Raw genomic sequence first — 21,478 nt, 5'->3', positions numbered from 1 at the left:
CCCCTCAGGGGTTCGCACTTTCTCCTCTCCAAAGAGCCCGCAGCTTCACATTTCAGGTTGTCGCCCTCTGCTGGTGACACAGACACTTGTTCATCCACAGCCTCTTTATTTTCTCTAAAACATCTGTAGCCTTATACCGAGGTTAATAAAATATGTAAAAATATTTTGATTAATGAACTTAACGACTAAACGACTTTATGCAACAGCTGAATGCATATATTAACATTGATTATAGGCTATAGCCAATAAATAGAAAACTAAAACGTGGTTTCCACTGCTACTACTACTACTACCACACACACACACACACACACACACACACACAAATGCTGGGTTAAAAACAATTCCAGTTGGGTTGAAAATGGACAAACCCAGCGGTTGGGTTAAATGTTTGATCAACCTGTCGGGTAGTTTTATTTCACCGAACTATTGTTTTAAAATTACAATATGTCTGGCTTAAAATTAACCCAAAAAAGTTTGGAAATTAAAAATCAGACATATAATTATAGAGGCAACAATAATAATCAAAAGACATTTATTATACAGCAATTTAATAAATTCATTAATAAATGTTCATTCTTAAACATATTAATAAATGTTAATTTCCAACATATTTTGGGTTCATTTTAGGCAAGCAATACAGTATAATATTTAAACAATAGATAAATAAAACTACCCAATTACTGGATGTGTCCATTTTCAACCTAACTTGGGTTGTTTTTAACCCCGCAATTTTAAGAGTGTAAGTAAGTAAATAATACCTAGTAAATGAAAAACAACTCTCTCTTTATTACTTACACAACGAGACATTTAAGAGATAAATATATTCATATTTTCATAGATCAGTCATGTTTTTAAAAAATGCGTTTCGATGCTCTTGCATATTATTCCATTTTAGAACGCGTCAGTGACGACATGCCACTTGCGATCGTCTTCATAGTGCCAGCAGAATCCTAGAGACAAGATAGACATGAATCTCCGACGAGGGTTTATAGGCGAGTAGAAACACCTGTGAGAGTCGGGAGTCTTCAGAGAAAACTCGGGCCAGTTTAAAGAGAAAAAACGATAAAAGAAGCACAGTTTACATACCGTGTCCCGATTTGACAAATCTATATCGGACATGACTTTGTGTTCCACCTGTAAAGAAGGTGTAGACATGAGCCAGGAGGATCCTGTAGAGAACACCTCAACAGGTGAGATCGAAATCACTTTTGAAACCGAGACATATCTATACAGAATATGTTCCTTGAGCTCCAGCATTGAAGTCGCAATAGTCTTTTAATCCTATTGTGTCCTATATCCGAGTGAAACGGCTTCTCGAACAAGAACAAATGTTGGGCGGGGTTTGATTTTGTCCGTGGGGAATTGATTGGATGGTTGTGGTTTGCTATTGGTGGATCTCATGTGAGTGACAGGCTGCCCCGCCTTCATAATCAGAGAAGAGATGAGATGTTATTCTGATTCAAGGTTAGCAGGAACATGAATTTAAAACAGTAATGATGTGCACTGAGAGAAATCATTTACACAGTGGTCACACACAATCAATATTGTCAATTGTCAATCAATATTGAATATATTGTCACAATCAATATATTCTTTCAGAACAATTTTTTTGATGATGAATGATAAAAACACTGGAAGCCCATCAGAATCCACTCAACTTTTAAGAGCTTGAGCATTTAAAGTGACAGAGGCCCTGTCCTAAATGGCACCCTAAAAACTTCCTACGTCTTCCTACGAGTCTGCACTTTTGTGGCGTAACGCTGCTTTGACTGTCAGGAAGAAGTCAGCTGTGGAGCCATAGACTGTAAAAAAGATGGATGACACAAGTTCGCTCTCTTCTGTTAAGTGAAGCAGAACAACTCATTATGTTGGTGTGAAATAAACAGTTCTGGAAATTAAAGTTAAAGCTCCAATCTCCTCCTGAAGATCCAGAAAAAAGTCAGTTGGTGCTTCAGTGACTACTTCACTCAGAGAAGCTCTCAATCATGACGTCAAAACCTGCGTTTTTAAAGCATCAAATAACTAAAAACAAACTTACTTAAAGAACGAACACTTGAACTAACATCAGCATGATAAAAACTGCCTAAAATGACAGAAATCATCTTTGGAAAAAAATATTTGATGTGTAATTTAACTGTTTAGTTTGTCTCACGTCCCATTACATTACATGGAGAGTGGTTTACAACCTATAGCGCATCCAGCCACCTGGGGACGATTGAGACGCTTTGGCTTCACTTTTAAGGACTTGTGTGGCACGCTTGGGCGGAGCTCGCTCTAGTGTTCAGCAAAAGTGTGCAATCGAAGGCGCATATTGACCGCAAAGGGGGCGCTCACCGAGCACCATTCTGAAACCTAAAAATTGACAAATGGGACACCCTACTGTCTCGTGGACTTAACGGACACACGGCAGCCATTTTAAGTCCACAAGACCGAAAGTGCATTTGAAAGCCCTGTCCCAAGTGTGCTCATGAGCGCCCCCTTTGCTGAGCACTGGTGCGAGCTCCACAGCAGACTTCAACCGACAGTCTATGGCCCGGTCCCAAATGGCACCCTAAACCCTCATGGTCTTCCTCTGAGTCCGCACTTTCTTGATGTAACGCCACTTTGACTGTCGACTGCGCTCGTGAGCACCCTTCTGAAACCTAAAATTGACAAATGGGATACTTTACGTTCTTGTGGACTCAACGGACAAGCACACACTGCAGCCATTGTAAGTCCACCAGACCGAAAGTGCATAGAAGTGTGCCATTTGGGTTGCGGCGAAAGTGGCGTTACATCACTAAAGTGCGGATTCGTATGAAGATCACAAGTGTTTAGGGTGCCATTTGGGATGGGGCCAGACATAACCACAATCTTATTGTGCATTGCTGTGAACGTTAAAGCTATCATTATAGTTATCTTTATAGTATCACCACACTTGAACTTTCGTATGTGAATGCAGAATGTCTTCCTGCACTTAAATGTCAGCGGCGCTCAAACACTAGTGTGACCATATGAGTATTATGGTAAAATGTTATTTTTAGTTAATCTGTGGTCAGAGATGTTTCTAAAAGTTGTGCTTTCTTTCATTTTAGAAAATCTTACAAGTCCCCACAAGGCAGGAATCCGTTTATTCTTGCACAGAGCACAGAAGACTGTGGAGAACGGCTTCCTCCGTTTCTGCTGTCAGGACTCAGTGGAGTGTTTTGTGCCTCCACCTTCTAACCCACATTACGCAGGTTTAGAGTCCACAGAAACACAGACTGAAGACACTACACCTGGCTCGGACGTCACGTGCATCTCTGAGCAGCGAAATGAGAGCCTTAGCGTTCAGAGCAGATGTTTGGACTTTGTGTTGCCGGGTGAAGTGCCTGTCGAGACTATTCTACATGAGACCAGAGCCAATATCACTACAATCGACATCACATCCATCGACGAGGACAATGTAGAGAATATTGACAAATGCATACGTTGGAAGAAGACTCGATCATTCTTCTGGAGAGTCTGTGAGACTCTGAAGCTGCCGTTACTCTGCGGCGGTGTGGACGCGGTGGAGTCTTTGGTGCCTCTAACAGACTCGACAGACTCTACAGAAGCTCAGTGTGATGACTCTACACAAACACTAGACCTTGAGGAGCTGATTAGTTATCCGGTTCGGAAAGCATCCCAGATACAATGCTGCCAGTTGCTCTCCACCGACTGCGCTGACCAAAAGCACGATGGGAAACGGCTTGCTGATGATACAGCTTTTTGCTTATTGGTTTAAACAACCGTGATGTATTGATCTGATTAAAAATGTTTGATTTTAAAACTCTAATATCATGTTTTTATGTGTAAAAATAATGTGTGAATATTCCCAAACTCTCTGACACAGTGATCTCTCTATGGGTTATGTGAACGTTGTCATTTATATATAAAAAAATATATATATATAAAAACATTTCTATAATTAAAGTAAAAATGATTGATATACACATCTTTCGAATGGAAATAAACAACAAGTACTTTGGGTGTATTGTTCGTTATGTTTATTTTCATATAAAAGCAACAGAACTTAAATTACATCCAGTTTATCAGCAACACAACGCACGAGTGTGAGTCCCGCGATATTTGCATTTGATCTCGTGGGTTCTGATCCACTACGAGAACAGAGAACTGTTCCTCTTGCCTGCACTTTTTTCACTTCTCCCCTCACTGCAGCCGCCAACTTCAGGCGAGGCTAGGCGCATCTCAAACAAGCCTATTGCTTCATGACAAATAAAGACAAGAAAGAACAAAAAACAAAAAAAAACAAAACATCTCTCTTTCTACAGTTTTTCTTCAAATCACCCTCTTTCACTCTCTCTCCTCCCCGAGTGGGCACGCCCCCTACTGCTGATTGGCTCACTCTCTCTCCTCCCCTATCATAAATGGACACGCCCCCTACTGCTGATTGGCTCTCTCCTCCCCCATCATGTTTTAAATATGACCCTTCTTCCTTAATACACTTGAAAATGTTCTGGTACTACACTGTCTTTATATCTGCTTGATCATTCTCCGTCAGCGCCCGTTTCCAACTGATGACTTTGAGTCTACCTGAAAATGAATCTAACAGGGTGTCAAAAGCTCACACACCCTTAATGATATTCTGCTCTCTAGATATGATCCGTGTGAATCCTTCAAAGTAAATCTTCACCTATTTGATCTCGTCTTTCCAAGATTCAAGGGAGAAAACAGCTTCAATATGCAGCATTTATTTAAGGATTAAACCGTTACACATTCAGATTATAATGAATGAGACACAATGATGCTGACTAAAGGTCTGTTAAGCTGAATTATGCTCCCATTCCTGAGTGTTCCAGCAGATCTTCATCACATCTGCCTTCCTTCACGATAGAGATTTCAGTTTCTGATTCCCTAGAAAAAAAGAGAGAAATTAAATTAAAGTCTGAAAGTGATTCTAAACTGTTTTTAAGCCTAAAGTACATTGTTTTAAACTCACTGGTTTGCAGCAAGCAGCACGCATGCATTGCTGTATGTTATTCCATCAGATCCACACACGGGTGAATAGTTCATCGGGCACATGATAGGCTCAGGTGTAGGTTTAGGCTGGTCACATAAAGAAAACAACACTGAGTTATTTGAACATGGAGGGAAGTATAATTCTACAGTCTTTATTTACTCACCTTTCTCACTCCATCAGATACGGCCACTGTTTGTGTCAAGAAAGAAAAACAAGGATTAAAGTGTATCATGATATGGCAAGAGGAAATAACTTGTTTTGCCCATACAATGAAAGTCAATGTTGTTTTGTTGGACAAAAACAATATTTCAGTTGTTTTTCAGTGAACCATCTCTTAAATCAAACTTAAAAATGTCTGAATGTGACTTAAATCTTACACATTTTTCATTTGTCCTACTTTAGCAAAAGTGAATTAAGACTTTATTGAACCAATGAAACTCTTCATTATGAAGCAAAACTATCAGTATCAGTGTATATCGCAGGTTCTCACGTGACAAATGATCCTAATATCAGTTTTAGTGAATGAAATCATGATATTACTCACCTAGGACACAGAGAAGGACGATGACTCCACGTGCAAACATTGTTCCTGACTTGAGACTGAACTCACTAAAACTGACAATATGATCCGCCTATTTATACCAATACCGTGTGTCCGCCTCTGAACACAAGTATTGCTCGCTGCAGAGCAAAATTACCTCCAGCTGCACCTCTTTGGAGCTCAAGATTAACCTGTTTAATGGGTGGAGAGGAATGTGGGAGCGGACCGGTGTTACAAGACTTTTGGTTTCTGAGATTTTCCGTATCCGAAGGCGGCACTTACATGAATATTCATGAGTTTCTCAGACATGCACGAAGCAGAACAACCTTCAATGAGCTCAGCTCGTTGTTATCGTTCTTATTTGTACCTTGTGATGTTTTAAAACTCTGTATTTTATTAGTTGTTATCATCAAGTACATCACTGCCTGTAACAACTGAAATAAACCTGTATAAATGTGTCTGAGGACTAATATCTATTCTGGAATTGTTCTTAAATTCTTGTTAATTTTTATATATATGGTGTATTGCTGTTCAAAAGTATGGGATGAATAAAATTATTTGTTTAGGCTCACCAATGCTGCATTTATTTGATCAAAAATAGGCAAAAACAGCTTTGTTTTCTGTTTTAATTTATTTTAAATGGCTGTTTATTCCTGTTACTCCAATGTTCAGTCACATGATCATTCTAATATGATCATTCTAATATCTCACAGAAACTGAAAATCGCGTAACACTGGTTCTTTTTTAGTGAACCGGTCGAACCAGTTCACCAAATCGGACTGAATCATTAGAAACATTCTGCATCTCCACACAAGACAGAATGAGAAAAAAAAAGTTTTAAAGGGATAGTTCACCCAAAAATTAAAATTATTCCATGATTTGCTCACCCTCATGCCATTCTAGGTGTATATGCATGTGTGCGGTCGTTCACCGGGATATATAAAGTTTTAAATATGGACATTTTTCTTACAAAAACACATCACTTCACTTCAAAAGGCCTTTATTAACCCTCGGGAGTCTTGTGGATTCTTTCTTTATTTTTATGGATAGATGCATTTTTTCTGGCCTAGCATTCACAAACATTATAAACCTTGGAGGACTAAGGATATTTTTAAATATATCTCTGATTGTGTTCGTCTGAAAGAAGATAGTCATATACACCTAGGATGGCTTGAGGGAGAGTAAACCATGGGATTATTTTCATTTTTGGGTGAACTATCCCTTTAATTATGTTGTGGTTATGATAATAAAGATGCACTCGTTGGCAATATAGTCTTATACAAGCTGTGTTGGAATAATAATTACGTTTGCATATGTTAAGTTTGGTGAAAATAACACTAACAAAAACTTTAAATGAAAAAGTCGGTCACGTCAGGCTAATTAACAATTCCAAGCTTGACATATTACTGGAATATTAGAAGTTTATCATAACATTTATTTAATGATGCCATAAGGATTTTATGATATCAACATTTTTGCTACCATAGAAATTTCATAATTCTTGTCAATATCATAAAAAAAACTACTAGCCTAAATAAATAAAACTCAAACTCACTAAACACAAGTAAACAGTTAGTGATGAAATAAGAATAAGAAGATAATTACAAACAATAGGAGAAAAAACTACAGAAAAATAAATGCTATGCATTGTATAAATTAATCAAATGTATAAAAACACCCCTTAGTGTTCATTGTGTAAATTAAATATATATTTACTCTTATTAAAGTCACAGAAGTGGAATTGTCAAGAGCAGTGAGAGACTTTTCTCTTTTGTTGTTTGATCAATATTGTTGATATCAGCCACACCCTGCTTCATTAGGGAATGCAACCTTTCAAGGCTACTTGAACCTCTTCTGCTTATAAAGAATGATAATGACAACACAACTGAAATTTAAAAGGAAAAAAACATTTATTGAAATAAGTTATTTATAAGTAATAATAATGACAACACAACTGAAATTGAAAAGGAAAAAAAAAATTATTGAAATAAGTTATTTATAAGTAATAATAATGACAACACAACTGTGAAGATTTGAAGATAAAAAAAAAAGGAAAAAGCTGTTTATGAAGTACAGCTATCATAAAGAGATGTCTTGGAGGAAGAAACACGTTCAATGACATGTTTGTGTGTAAACAAGTGAAAAGAAGTTATCTCTTTATGAAGTACAGCTGTTATGAGAGATATATAGATAACTTGTTTTTGTGTAAACAGTGAAAGAATTATGAGTGATAGCTGTTCATCTAAACAAAAAAATATGACAGAGACCAACACGATCACATGAGAATGTGTATCAATAGTACGAGTTTGTAATCTCGTAGAATATATACGCCAAAATGAGTTTTGGCGTACTTATGGTACGCAGTTTTTCGCGTGCATATGATACGCACTTTATGGCGTATGATACGTACGAAACGCCCACCCCCATCCTAACCAAGAGCGTATCATATACACGCCATATAATGCGTATCATATGCACGCGAAAACTCATTTTGGCGTATATATTCTACGAGATTACAAACTCGTACTATTGATACGCATTTCCGTATGATCGGGCTCCAGAGACAGCTTGTTGGAAAATATGAATTGGAGTGATAACTATTCATGAAAAACAAGAGACAATGGAGGAAAATACATGTTTGATAACTCGTTTGTAAAGCAGTGAAAAATGCATGATAATTTGATAACTGTTGATTGATGAAAACAAGACAAATGGGTATTTTTATAGCGGTTTAATCAGTTAATAGCTTATTTAAAAATGACATACAACTGGTATTGTAACGCCTTTATAAAAAAGCATGTTTTTTCATACATTTAAGTTGTTGAGATTGAACAGACCACGGAGAAGTCTTCTGTCTAATTGTAAGTATTTTTAAAATGCTTAGGTCAGATTTGACTTTCTTACCTAACCTGAGAATAATAAAAAATAAGGTAAAGGTGCTTAGAGACGCATCACAAAACAATATGAATGACAGACAGCAGGAAAATTAGACAGCTGTCACTCTAGGTATATTTGAAGTTGTAGTTGTAGAGAATAGCCACACAGTTGTTTTGCACCAAAGAACTGCCGGGTCCATTATACTGTAACACGTGCATTTAAATGACTGTTTACGAGGATACTTGCAAAGATGGGCAATTTGACACATACACGTATGCATTTATAATTTAACCGTTCAAGGTCAATAAAGCGGCAAATATAACTCAGTTCAAGACTCACGCGCTCTGTGTCTGCGTCTCTCAGACAGTCTCTCATCATGCGAGACAATAATGACATTTTGTTCATAGCAGTCCCTTGATGTACGAAAATATGACATATAAGAAAGCTATTCTCAGATCAGAAAAAGTACATTTTTACTCTTTAAGATTTTGACAATTTTACCACTCTTTGAAGTGTAATGTAATTTTTTTTTAAATCAATTGTTTGTTTGTTTTTACAACAATTTTTATTTGCACAAATGCATTTGCTTTAAAATAATATTCAAATGTCTGGAATCTCTGTAGTTTTATTTTTTAAAGAAATGAATTTCACAAGGATGAATCTCTAATGTTTCAAAAGATTTCTATTTCAATACCGTTTTTCAAACTCTGTTCTGTGAATTCCGGTTTCATTCAGCACTGATATTAGAAATGTTTCTTGAGCAGCAAATCATCATATTAGATTGATTTCTGAAGGATCATGTGACACTGAAGACTGGGGCACGTTCAAGCTCAAACAGGTGCGCAACGTTTTGCTACGTTTTCCAGGTTGAACGACATGTTTCCTGGAAACTGTGTGCATCGGTGTGCAACGGGTTTGAGATGCGTTTTCTCTTGTTTGGTGGGTGTGTCAGAAATGTTCGCCCAATCAGCGGCAAGATGTATATAAACCACGCGGTATTAAAGAGACAGCTCACACAATGAGTATTAATGTAATATAAAAATACTAGCCTATTTGCTGTTGTATTGAGAAGTGACACTTTAATAAAACTTTTCTATATTCCTCTGATTATATAATGGTAAATATTACAATATCAAAGCACAACAACAGTGATCATCATTAATGATAAGCCTAATTAATACAAACAATAAAAATAATATAGATCAACACAGTCTTTAGAAGTGGATTATTCTTCACCTGAAATGTTTGTCTTTTCATCCTGAAATGCAAGGCAAGTGTTGTATCACAATAATTAGAAGTTTCCACAAATACTTTCACTGGATTGGGATATCTCTTTTATTTTGAACGGTAAGGGCAGTGACTGTAACATCGAGCGTATTTTGCAGTATTAAACACGTATTTATACCGACTTCATCAGGCTCCGAAAATTCTTCAAAAAGAACACAATGTCCTTCTCAGCTGCCATAGTTGCAACTCTTGCGTCATCACAACGGGGTGTTCAACGCACCTCCGTTTCCGTTTAAAAAACGTTTTGCAACGTTTTGTCGGGGCTGAACGCAGCCCTGGAGTAACAGGCATAAACAGCCATTTTAAATATATTAAAACAGAAAACAAATCTGTTTTTGCCTATTTTTGATCAAACAAATGCAGCCTTGATGAGCCTAAACAAATAATTGTATTAATCCCAAACTTTTGAACAGCAATACATCATGTCTGTGCATGTCTGGGAAACTCATGAATATTCATGTAAGCTCCACCTTCGGAAACCGAAAATCTCGAAACACCGGTCCGCTCCCACATTCCTCGCCACCCATTAAACAGGTTAATCTCCATCCTTGAGCTCTAAAGAGGTGCAGCTGGAGGTCATTTTGCTCTGCAGCGAGCACTACTTGAATTCAGAGGAGGATACAGTACTGATATAAATAGGCGGATCATTTCATCACTGATCATATTGTCAGTTTTAGTGAGTTCACTCTCAAGTCAGGAACAATGTTTGCACGTGGAGTCATCGTCCTTCTCTGTGTCCTAGGTGAGTAATATCATGATTTCATTCACTAAAACTGATATTAGGATCATTTGTCACGTGAGAACCTGCAATATACACTGATGCCGATAGTTTTGCTTCATAATGAAGAGTTTCATTGTTTCCATAAAGTCTTAATTCACCTTTGCTAAAGTAGGAAAAATAAATAATGTATAAGATTTAACACTGGAGTCGAGAAACGCACCGGCAAAAATTTTTTTCACATTACAGCAAAACAGACTTAAAGGGTTAGTTCACCCAAAAATAAATATAATATCATTAATTACTCACCCTCATGTCGTTCCACACCCGTAAGACCTTCATTCATCTTCAGAACACAAATGAATATATTTTTGATGAAATACGATGGCTCAGTGAGGCCTGCATAGCCAGCAATAACTTTTCCTCTCTCAAGATCCATTAATGTACTAAAAACATATTTAGATCAGTTCATGTGAGTACAATGGCTTTATGATATTAATATTGAACCACTGTACTCAAATGAACTGATTTATTAATGTTTCTAGTACATTAATGGATCTTGAGAGAGGAAATGTCATTGCTGGCTATGCAAACCTCACTGAGCCATCGGATTTCATCAAATATCTTAATTTGTGTTCTGAAGATGAATGAAGGTCTTACAGGTGTAAAACGGCACGATGGTGAGTAAATAATTACAGAATTTGCATTTTTGGATGAACTAACCCTTTAAAATACTCCCTTTTTTTTCATGGAGATAGAAGTAATATATCAATTGAAACTATAGAATGTCTTTTATTTGTGTGCACTGAGTAAAAACACATTGTGCTTTTTGCAAAATAAAGAAAACTAACATGATGCATGATCTCTCGTCTCCCTCTGAACGAACTCCAATCTGATAGTTCTCAGAAAATGAACTGTAACTTAGTGAATACTAATGACACAAAAATGAGACTTATGTCTAAAGAAACGTTAAAATGTCAGTTTTTAAATTGTGTAAGTCAAATCGAAAACAATTTATGTCAGGGGTCTCAAACTCGCGGCCCGTGGGATGATATTTTGTGATATTTTGTGGCCCCCCACCTGACAAAGTTTAGTGTTAGTGCGGCCCGCGAGTTATTCTAAAACTTTTGTTTTATTTTGTTATCACTTATAGCAGTGGTCTCAAACTGCCGGCCCGCGGGACATTGACTGATATGCAAAGAAAAAGTCGCCGTTCTAAGGGGCATTCACATATCGCGTCACATAAGCGGCGCTGCGCCGCATTCTCCTTCTTTCCAATGCGCTTTTGCTCCAGTGGCGTCTGTTGTTGCTATGCAACCATGAGCCGCGCTCTCAACCGCGTCGCTTCTATTACGAGCGCTCTTGCCTAAATTACAGTAAAAGCTCTTGACTTTAAGTCACGAGCGTCGATTTAAACCACCGAAACGCGTCCGATGCAGCCATTCAGGCATCTTGGACAAACGTGTCTCAGGCTGTGTGAGCTCAAGCGCTGCCAGGTGTCTGTCAAGAAACAGAAGAGTGTACAAATGTATTCAGGGATTGTATTTGTTCAGTACAGTGTTCAGTGCAAGATTTTAATGTTATTTAAGCTAACAAGAAGTAAGGGAAAATACTTCCACTAGATGTTAAAATCTAATAATGTATGTATGAGAGCTTTTTATTTTTTGGCAAAATAAAGTTTATATATATATATATATATATATAATATATAATATAGCTCCAGTTTTTTGTTTATTTCTGACCCCTCCACGCCACATGTTTTGCTGGTTTTGTTCCTAAATTACATATTTTTTTTATTCCATGAACCTTGTTGGATGTGAGAAGTTGCACCAGACTATTGCAATTAATAGCATTATATTAGTAGGCTATATTAGTAGTATTATATTAGTAATAGTATTATATTACACTCTGTAACAATGAGAGAGACACTGCTGTTTACATCTAGTATGGTAAAAAAAAATATTTATAGTTTAGGTATAAAAGCATTTTAGTTGCCCTAATGAAAGTAAATCAGAAATAATGCAAAGGAAAGTAAATTTTCTGAAATATTGCGCTTTCTTGCGCTTGAATGTTAATATGGCCCTCCTATGAGGTGTCAATAACAGAAACGGCCCCCCGACAATTTGAGTTTGAGACCCCTGGTTTATGTAATCTGTATATAAAAAGTGACCTGTCAGACGCCCGTGATTCAGCCCATTATCTGCTAATGCGGCCACGCCCACGGAGCCAGCGCTATTCAGACGCAAATTCTAAGGCAATACATGTATACATTGTCGCAATCGTATTTATTTTCTTCAAAAGTGTTTATCTGCATGTTATAGCGATCTATGGAATCCTCTTAGTTCCTGGTATGCCTGTTTTTCATAGTCATTTGTGGATTAAATGTGCACAAACATATGAGAATCCATCAATATTTCTCCAAATGCACATGCTTTTAAGCTAAAAGTCTATATGAAATGACATGGTGGTAACATGAATGTTCAGACGCTTTGCATCACAGAAATGCATTATAAAGTATATTAAAATAGAAAACCATTATTTTAAGTTGTAGTAATATTTCACAGTATTGCTGTTTTTTTTTTTTTTTTTTCCCTGTATTTTAATATATAGCATGATGAGCATGAGACTTCTTTTAAAAACATTATAATGGTAATGCTTCCAATCTTTTCACTGGTACTGTACTTTAAACTATAATAGGCCTATACAAAATTTTCTTCACATGTTGTGCAATAATACGTGCATGCATGAGATCACAAAAATCAAGTTTTTTTTTTTTTTTTTTTTTTCTCAAAGAGTGGACATTATATTAAAATTAATGCAGCTGATATGATCCTGTTATCAGAGGGTTTGTCTACCTGACTGAAACGGTCATTATGTAGGTCATTATGGGGGTCTTTGTCTTCTCAGGTGTGAATCACAGCATTATTCATGAAGATTAACACCTCAACACATACTTGACAAGTAGTGTCTTACTATAATATATATATCTTTTTTTTTTTTTTTTTTTTTTTTCTCAATAGCCATGCATAAAGGTTATTCCTTCAAAAATACAAACATATAGCCTACCTACATGTTCCTCACATATTCTGGTAGCCTAGTTTGTGCTGAATACAGTGTAATGACACCTTTTCCATTAATATGTTTATGAACAACTGAAAAAAGCACAAATGTCAGGGAATGTCAACTTCTCCAGGGCCCCAAATCAGCCTCAGACCCCAGAGGGTTAAGTCACTTCAGACATTTTTAAGTGTGATTTAAGAGCTGGTTCACTAAAAAAAAATATTAAATGGTGTTTTTATCCGACAAAACAACATTAGACTTCCATTGACTTTCATTGTATGGGCAAAACAAGTTATTTCCTCATGCCATATCATGATAAACTTTAATCCTTGTTTTTCCTTCTTGACACAAACAGTGGCCGTATCTGATGGAGCGAGAGAGGTGAGTAAATAAAGACTGTAGAATTACTTCCCTCCATTTGCAAATAACTCAATGTTGATTATTTTTGTGTGACCAGCCTAACTGCAAGCCTTACTCGTCTAAAATATGCACAATGATCTATAAACCCGTGTGTGGATCTGATGGAAAAACATACGGCAATGAATGCCTGCTGTGTGCTGCCATCAAGTGAGTTTAAACTGCTTTTAATCCTACAGTATTTTGTTTAGAGTCCCTTTAAAGCTTTAATCCTTTTTTTTTTTTTTTTTTTTTTTTTTTCTCAATAGCCATGCATAAAGGTTATTCCTTCAAAAATACAAACATATAGCCTACCTACATGTTCCTCACATATTCTGGTAGCCTAGTTTGTGCTGAATACAGTGTAATGACACCTTTTCCATTAATATGTTTATGAACAACTGAAAAAAGCACAAATGTCAGGGAATGTCAACTTCTCCAGGGCCCCAAATCAGCCTCAGACCCCAGAGGGTTTTGTCACTTCAGACATTTTTAAGTGTGATTTAAGAGCTGGTTCACTAAAAAAAAATATTAAATAGTGTTTTTATCCAACAAAACAACATTAGACTTTCATTGTATGGGCAAAACAGGAAGTTAGTGTGTATGTTATTTCCTCTTGCCATATCATGATAAACTTTAATCCTTGTTTTTTTTCTTCTTGACACAAACAGTGGCCGTATCTGATGGAGTGAGAGAGGTGAGTAAATAAAGACTGTAGAATTACTTCCCTCCACGTTTAAATAACTCAATGTTGATTCTTTTTATGTGACCAGCCTAACTGCAATCCTTACCCATCTATATGCACAATGATCTATAAACCCGTGTGTGGATCTAATGGAAAAACATACAGCAATGAATGTCTGCTGTGTCTTGCCATCAAGTGAGTTTAAACGAAGTACTGTAGGTTTAAAAGCAGTTTAGAGTCCCTTTAAAGCTTTAATCCTTAATCCTTTTCTTTTTTTTTTTTTTTTTTTAGGGCTTCAAATACTCAAATCTTAATCCAGAAGGAAGGCAAATGTGATCATCCTCTACAGGTGTGACACCGGAATGGCAGACCTTTACTCAGCATTATTGTATTCATGTCTTTCATTATAACCTGAATGTGTAACAATTGTAGAATTACTTCCCTCCATTTGCAAATAACTCAGTGTTTTCTTTTTGTGACCAGCCTGACTGCAGGGCTTACTCGTCTAACGGATGCCGAGACATCTATAAACCCGTGTGTGGAGCTGATGGAAAAACATACGGCAATGAATGCAAACTGTGTCTTGCCATGATGTGAGTTTAAATCAAAGTACTGTAGGTTTAAAAACAGTTTAGAATCACTTTCAAACTTTCATTTTCACTTTAATTTTTTTTTTTTTTAGGAACTCAGGAACTGGAATCTTTAAGGTGAAGGATGGCGAATGCGATAAACATATGCAGGAGTGATGCAGGAATGGCAGCATAATTCAGCTTGACAGACCTTTAGTCAGCATTATTGTGTTTTAATTCATAAATAAATTCATAAATAAATGCTGCATATTGAAGCTGTTATGTTTTCTCCCTCAAATCTTGAAATGACGAGATAAAATAGGTGAAGATTTACTTTGAAGGATTCACACGGATCATATCTAGAGAGCAGAATATCATAAAGGGTGTGTGAGCTTTTGACACCCTGTTAGATTCATTTTCAGGTAGACTCAAAGTCATCAAGTTTATTAATGAAGAAGGGTCGTATTTAAAGCAAAATCATCACCGATGTCCAGGCCGTCCAATCACAGTGCTCAAAGATCAACACCTACCATATATGGCATATTAAGAAATATAATAAGTGAGATCAGACGTTCAAATGTATGTGTATAAGAGTGTCCAAGGCCTTGTTCTTGTTTTGTCTAAAGAAATTACACAAGGGAGTCTTACACAAGAATTGTCAAAAGCGGAGTCTAAGAAAATATTAACACACAGACTGCACCACTAAAAACCTCAAGTGCGTTCCATTCGACCGTAAGTGTGCAGAACATTTTCTTTGAAGAAGCGCTGAAGAAAACAGTTGAGCATTTTTACAGCAACTAAATGTTTTGGCAGAATCGGAGATTAAACTTGCATTAAAAAAAAAAAAAAAACATCAGCGTAACAATTCACTTGTTCACAATGGTTGTACACAAAACACCAGGGGCGCAGGAGACATTTTCAAGGTGGGGGGGACCAAACTGTAAGCAAAAGCCTAGATAGTAAGATCAGATTTCCAGATATCAGACCACCACTTCAGGCTCACTAGCGTCATAAATTAAACTTGTCTGATCATTAAACTCCTGAATACTGTGGACAATTTGGGGATTTCTGCCTGGATTTGGCCTTTCCCAAATTGAAAAGCTTCTCATACCTACATACAGTGGTCTAAATACAAAATCTAGGTGTCAACCCTTTGAAGTTACATAAAACACTGCTGAAAGTGATAAATTTTAGGCTATATGTTGTCTGTGCTGTATGAACAAACAAAAAAGAGGCTTTTATGATTTTGATCAGTTTTATTCTTTCAGGAAATAATAGACTCTATTACAATCTAGAACAGATTCTGCATCATCCGGATTTGTATAATTTATTATATAGCATCATTTTTAGTCACCTGTGTTGAGCATCACCTCAGCATCACCCAGCTGTCTTCTGCCCTGAGATGTGATTCCAGCTGTGCCAGCAACTGCAACAAAGAAATCACAGTTTTTGCACTGTAATAATACCCATTTCACAATATCAAAATGTAGATTTACTGAAATGACAATTTTATTCATATTTGCTGTGCAATTAGTCTTGCCATATTATAAACATAGTTTTGATATTTTTTTTATCAAATAATAGTTTATCACATTGGTTGCTGTGGTTTTACATTTCAAAATATGAGTATAAGCATTGTAAATGAAGTATTACAGTTTATACATACCAATTAAACACGCAGGGTCTTCTCCTCGTGCGTCGCTGTTCGAGGCAATAATCATTTTCGTTTCGCTTTCAGAGATCTCTTTTATAGATGCCATCAATGCTTTTACCTTCCTAGATGTAATTACCGAATTCAAAACAGTCCATAAACTATAAATCCTATAAATCCGGTTTCTGAATGGATTGACATCTTCCCGATAACTTTCGGGCATGATTTATATACCTTCGACCTGTCCTAAAACGTCAGCGCGCTTTGATCGATTGTTTGGAGATCACGTGTTTCCCCGTTCCAGAGCGCATTTCCTGTTCTTCACATCCGCGACAAAACTGTTGATTATTTACAAACAAAAGCTCACAGAAACGTGAAAATGGTCTCATTTGAAAGAAAATATCCTAAAAGATGATATAGTGTGACTGACTAAAGCATTCACTAAAACTGATATTTGGATATTGCTAATTAAGGGATGGTTCACTAAACAAAACAAATTACAAACAACAAAACAATATTAGACCAAACAAAATCAAGCCCCGCCCAACATTTGCTCTTGTTCGAGAAGCAGTTTCACTCGGATATAGGACACAATAGGGATTAAAAGACTATTGCGACTTCAATGCTGGAGCTCAGGGAACATGTTCTTTTCCAACATATTTTGGTTCATTTTAAGCCAGTCATATAGTAATTTCCAAACAAAAGTTGAGTTAAATAAAACTACCCAGCAGGTTGGGCAAACATTTAACCCAACCACTGGGTTAAAACAACCCATGTATTAGGCCTATTAATCTATTAGCAGTGGAAACCACGTTTCAGTTTTCTACTTATTGGCTATAGCCTATAATTAATGTTAATATATGCATTCAGTTGATACATAAAGTCGTTTAGACAAAATTCTTTAATCAAAATATTTTTACATATTTTATTAACCTTGCTATAAGTTTAGGAAAAGGCTACAGATGTTTCAGAGAAAATGAAGAGGCTGTGGATGAACAAGTGTCTGTGTCACCAGCAGAGGGCGACAGCATTACACAAATGACGTCACGAACATTCATTTCTAGAATTTAATCAAGATACACTCATAATTAAAGCTTCTTTATTGACATCTATATGTTACCATGAGGAACCTTCAACATTCCCACTGCAGGTGTCTTTATAGTGGTTCTTTAGATTATTAAAATGTTCTTCGCATTAAGAAAAAGAGGTTCTTTAAAGAGCTGATCACTGAAAGGTTCTTTGAGGAACTAAAAATTGTTCTTCAGTGGCACCACTGTGAAAATCCCCTTTTAGGATCTTTATTTTTAACAGTATCCTGTGCAAATACAAATACAAATAGCTATGAAGGCCATCAGATATTTGACTTTTCATTAATTCAATCCTTGAATTAGAGATGCACCGATATATCGGCCAATAACTGGTATCGGCAGAGAAAAGCAAATTTTCACACTATCAGCCGATAGTCCGGGATATACAGTGGCAAGAAAAAGTATCTGATCCCCTTGCAGAATCTGTGAAAATGTGAATAATTTTAATAAAATAAGAGATCATACAAAATGCATGTTAATTTTTAGTTAGTTCTGTCCTGAGTAAGATATTTCACATAAAGGATGTTTGCATTTAGTTCACAAGACAAAATAGCTGAATTTATTAAAATAACCCCATTCAAAAGTATGTGAACCACTGATTCTCATTACTGTGTGTGGTTACCTGAAGATCTATGACTGTTTGTTTGTTTTGTGATGGTTGTTCATGAGTCTCTTGTTTGTTCTGAGCAGTTAAAGGTGATAAAGAGGATATTTTCGTCGACTGAGAAAAGACTGTTACTGAGTTTTTGAAATGAGCGCATGCGTAAGAACAACCCCCCTCCTTTCGAAGGAACGCTTCCCAAAACTCGTGCACGAGTATTGGAACACGAGTGTTTACCACCGGCATTCGCTCTATCATGTTAGTGGATTCATTATGTCGGACTCACCGCAGGTAACTCATAATCTGCAGTTGTTACTCCTGTCTCCGGACAAAAACATTGCATGCGGCGCCTGTAGAGTGTGGAAAGTTACTGGAGCGCGCAGCCGCGCTCGTCTCTCACAAGGAATGTCATGGCAGTGATTGACAAACCAGAGGGCCACCTCGTGCACAAATGATGTATATTAATATTATTCCTTTCAGTGCACCTAATAAATAGTCTTTTATCAGTTAGTAAAGACAATTCCAAGTAATATTGCAAAAATGTATAAAACAAAACATCCTCTTTAGCACCTTTAAACTGAGCTCTGTTCTTCAGAAAAATCCTCCAGCTCCTGCAGATTCTTCAGTTTTCAAGCATTTTTTGCATATTTGAACACTTTCCACACCCAGGCAATTTCACACCCAATACTTTACTGCAGTTATTTACAACCTTCTGTTTGACCTTTAAAGAGGCAAACCAACAAATCAATGAGAAAGTTAAAATCGATTCAACATATGCCTTATAAAAAGCAGTCATCAATGTCCTATCAATATTAAATTTAGCTAATTTCCGCAGACAATAAGAATTTATTAATTTAATAAAGAATTTATCGGTATTCTTGTTATAGGTGCTGGTGTAGAGATGAGGCAGATACGAATTTCCACAATAATATTAGATACTTTAATCAATCAAAGGCAGGGAACACCAAACGCAAACTTAACACAACAGAGAACAGACCGATCTGTGATGATGGGGAGAAGACAAGGGAAGTGAGTGCAGGTGTGGAGAACAGGAGGACTATGGGAAATGGAGTTCAGGAGACGAGGGAACTGTGACAATTCTCTGATAAATTAAATTTATTATCGATAACAGGTACTTATAACTTTTGACCAATTCAATCGAATGATTATCAACAATAGTACATGAAACAACTGCTTGATTTCACCGCAGGTTGATGCACAAGTCCTTAGTTTTCTCAACATTCAGAAGAAGACCAGCCTCAACACCAATTTGCAAAATGCTCAATACGTTCCAAAAATGTTCCCTCTCCTCACCAACCAACAAACTTACTATAACTGTGTCATCAGCAAACTTAAGAATATACCGATTCTCAAGCTGACTACGACACTCATTTGTGTATAGAGGAGAGGAGAAAGTGCGAACCCCTGAGGGGAGCCAATAGATGTAATTATAGGGCCTGACAGAACACTATTAACCCTTACCCTCTGAGACCTATTTGTAAGGAAATCTAGTAACCAAGCAGCCATTCTTGCATCCACACCGAAACTCGACCTAAGCTTGTGAACTAACAAGCTTGGTTGGATCGTGTTGAATGCAGAAGAAAATAGCCTTGCATGGTTACTACTGCCCTCAGGTCCAGTAAGGTCAGTGTTGCACCTGCATGCCTCTCCCTGCCTTGTAGGCAGTTTGATATGCACTCCGAACCACTGATTCGAAACAAAAGATTTGTAAAGCTTCATGAAGCAGTGTTTTGAAATCACCCATTGCTAGATATTAAATAAAGTCACTATTTTGGGGGGGGGGGGGGGGGGGGGGGGGTATTCTCCTCACTTTATAATGTTAAGGTGCTATGAACCATTTGGGACAGGGCCTTCATATGCAGTTTTGGTCTTGTGGACTTACGATCTTATCACCTTTCGGCAAAATTCGCCGTTTTCGATCCAAAATGGGTCATTATTGCGATTCGTCTAGATCCGATGAGTTTTTGAAAGTTTGTGTGTTTTGCAGAGTCACGGTGAATGACATCAGGCTTGTTCGAGACGTGTATGACATCAAAGTCCCGCAAGAGCAGACAACTCCTTACGGCCCAGGTATACTTCACTTTCTGGATGCGTCTCGCAGTCGTATCCGCGCATCTTTCAAAGTATACTCCTCGGATAACCACGGATGCGCACGGATGACCGAGTTCGACACATGCGCAGTCCACCATTGCAACATAGTTCAGAAGATAAACCAAGAGAACAAGAATCAAAAACGATGGAGAAGGATAAGCTTCTAAGGGTGCGTTCACACTTGTCATGTTTGGTTCGATTAAAACGAACCCTGGTGCGATTGCTCGGATAGTGCGGTTCATTTGAACATATGTGAACGCTGCCATCCGAACCCTGGTGCGCACCAAACAAGCGGACCGAGACCGCTGAAAAGATGGGTCTCGGTCCGCTTCCAAACGAACTCTGGTGCGGTTCGAATGATATATGAACGCAACCCGTACCAAAGACATGTAACCGAACCAAAAACAGGAAAACGAGACCCTAAAAAGGACAGAATCCTCACGCATGTCGGTTTTTCTTGTCATAGTCGCGAGTTTGCCCATCACAGGCATCAGATGCGCGTCTCCACGCAGCAGATCATTTGTGTGTGTGACGGAGGGATTCCCGCCGGTGTTTTGACTACTTTACACATTTTATAAGCTCTTCACGAGTTCCCAGCTGGCCAAAATACCATCACATGCAGGCTACGCACCGCTACGCACACACAACGAACGCATTTACCTCAGAAAACAGCATTGTTTTGGATGTTCGGTAAGTTCCATCTGAAAATAGGCGATACATCATAAAATCCAACCAATCACGTTGTGAATGTATCCCTATGCCTGAAGGTTCGGTATCTTTTGGTTCGGTGATAAAATTGCAATGTGAACGCTAACCGGACCAGGACTAAATGTTTTTTTTTTTCTTCTTTGGTCCGGACCAAATGGACCAAACGAACCGAACTACAAGTGTGAACGCACCCTAAGTTTA

General features: G+C 37.4%; 2 protein-coding genes across 3 annotated transcripts; one reads left to right on the top strand and one right to left on the bottom strand.

Annotated features, from left to right (window-relative positions):
* Window positions 1-4,376: 4,376 nt before the first annotated feature.
* LOC137002408 (PI-actitoxin-Avd5a-like) lies at window positions 4,377-16,957 on the bottom strand. Of its 2 annotated transcripts, XM_067362061.1 has the most exons (5): window positions 16,784-16,957; window positions 16,472-16,543; window positions 5,148-5,173; window positions 4,964-5,070; window positions 4,377-4,878 (listed from the first exon to the last, which is right to left on the bottom strand). In XM_067362061.1, exons 1-5 carry the CDS (start codon window positions 16,875-16,877, stop codon window positions 4,797-4,799), a joined length of 381 nt encoding a protein of 126 aa, XP_067218162.1. In that variant the 5' UTR covers window positions 16,878-16,957; the 3' UTR covers window positions 4,377-4,796. The 2 variants fall into 2 exon arrangements, with proteins under 2 accessions (XP_067218162.1, XP_067218247.1); XM_067362146.1 differs by lacking the exons at window positions 16,472-16,543; window positions 16,784-16,957 and adding an exon at window positions 5,529-5,676.
* Window positions 14,007-15,399, top strand: LOC137022610 (double-headed protease inhibitor, submandibular gland-like). Its single transcript, XM_067389020.1, has 6 exons — window positions 14,007-14,034; window positions 14,535-14,560; window positions 14,637-14,743; window positions 14,840-14,897; window positions 15,032-15,141; window positions 15,231-15,399. Exons 1-6 carry the CDS (start codon window positions 14,007-14,009, stop codon window positions 15,292-15,294), a joined length of 393 nt encoding a protein of 130 aa, XP_067245121.1. The 3' UTR covers window positions 15,295-15,399.
* Window positions 16,958-21,478: the final 4,521 nt, after the last annotated feature.

This window comes from Chanodichthys erythropterus, chromosome 1 (genome assembly GCF_024489055.1).
Source record: "Chanodichthys erythropterus isolate Z2021 chromosome 1, ASM2448905v1, whole genome shotgun sequence".
NCBI lineage: Eukaryota > Metazoa > Chordata > Actinopteri > Cypriniformes > Xenocyprididae > Chanodichthys > Chanodichthys erythropterus.
Note: the sequence above shows the minus strand (reverse complement) of the source record. Positions and strands in the feature narration are given on the sequence as shown.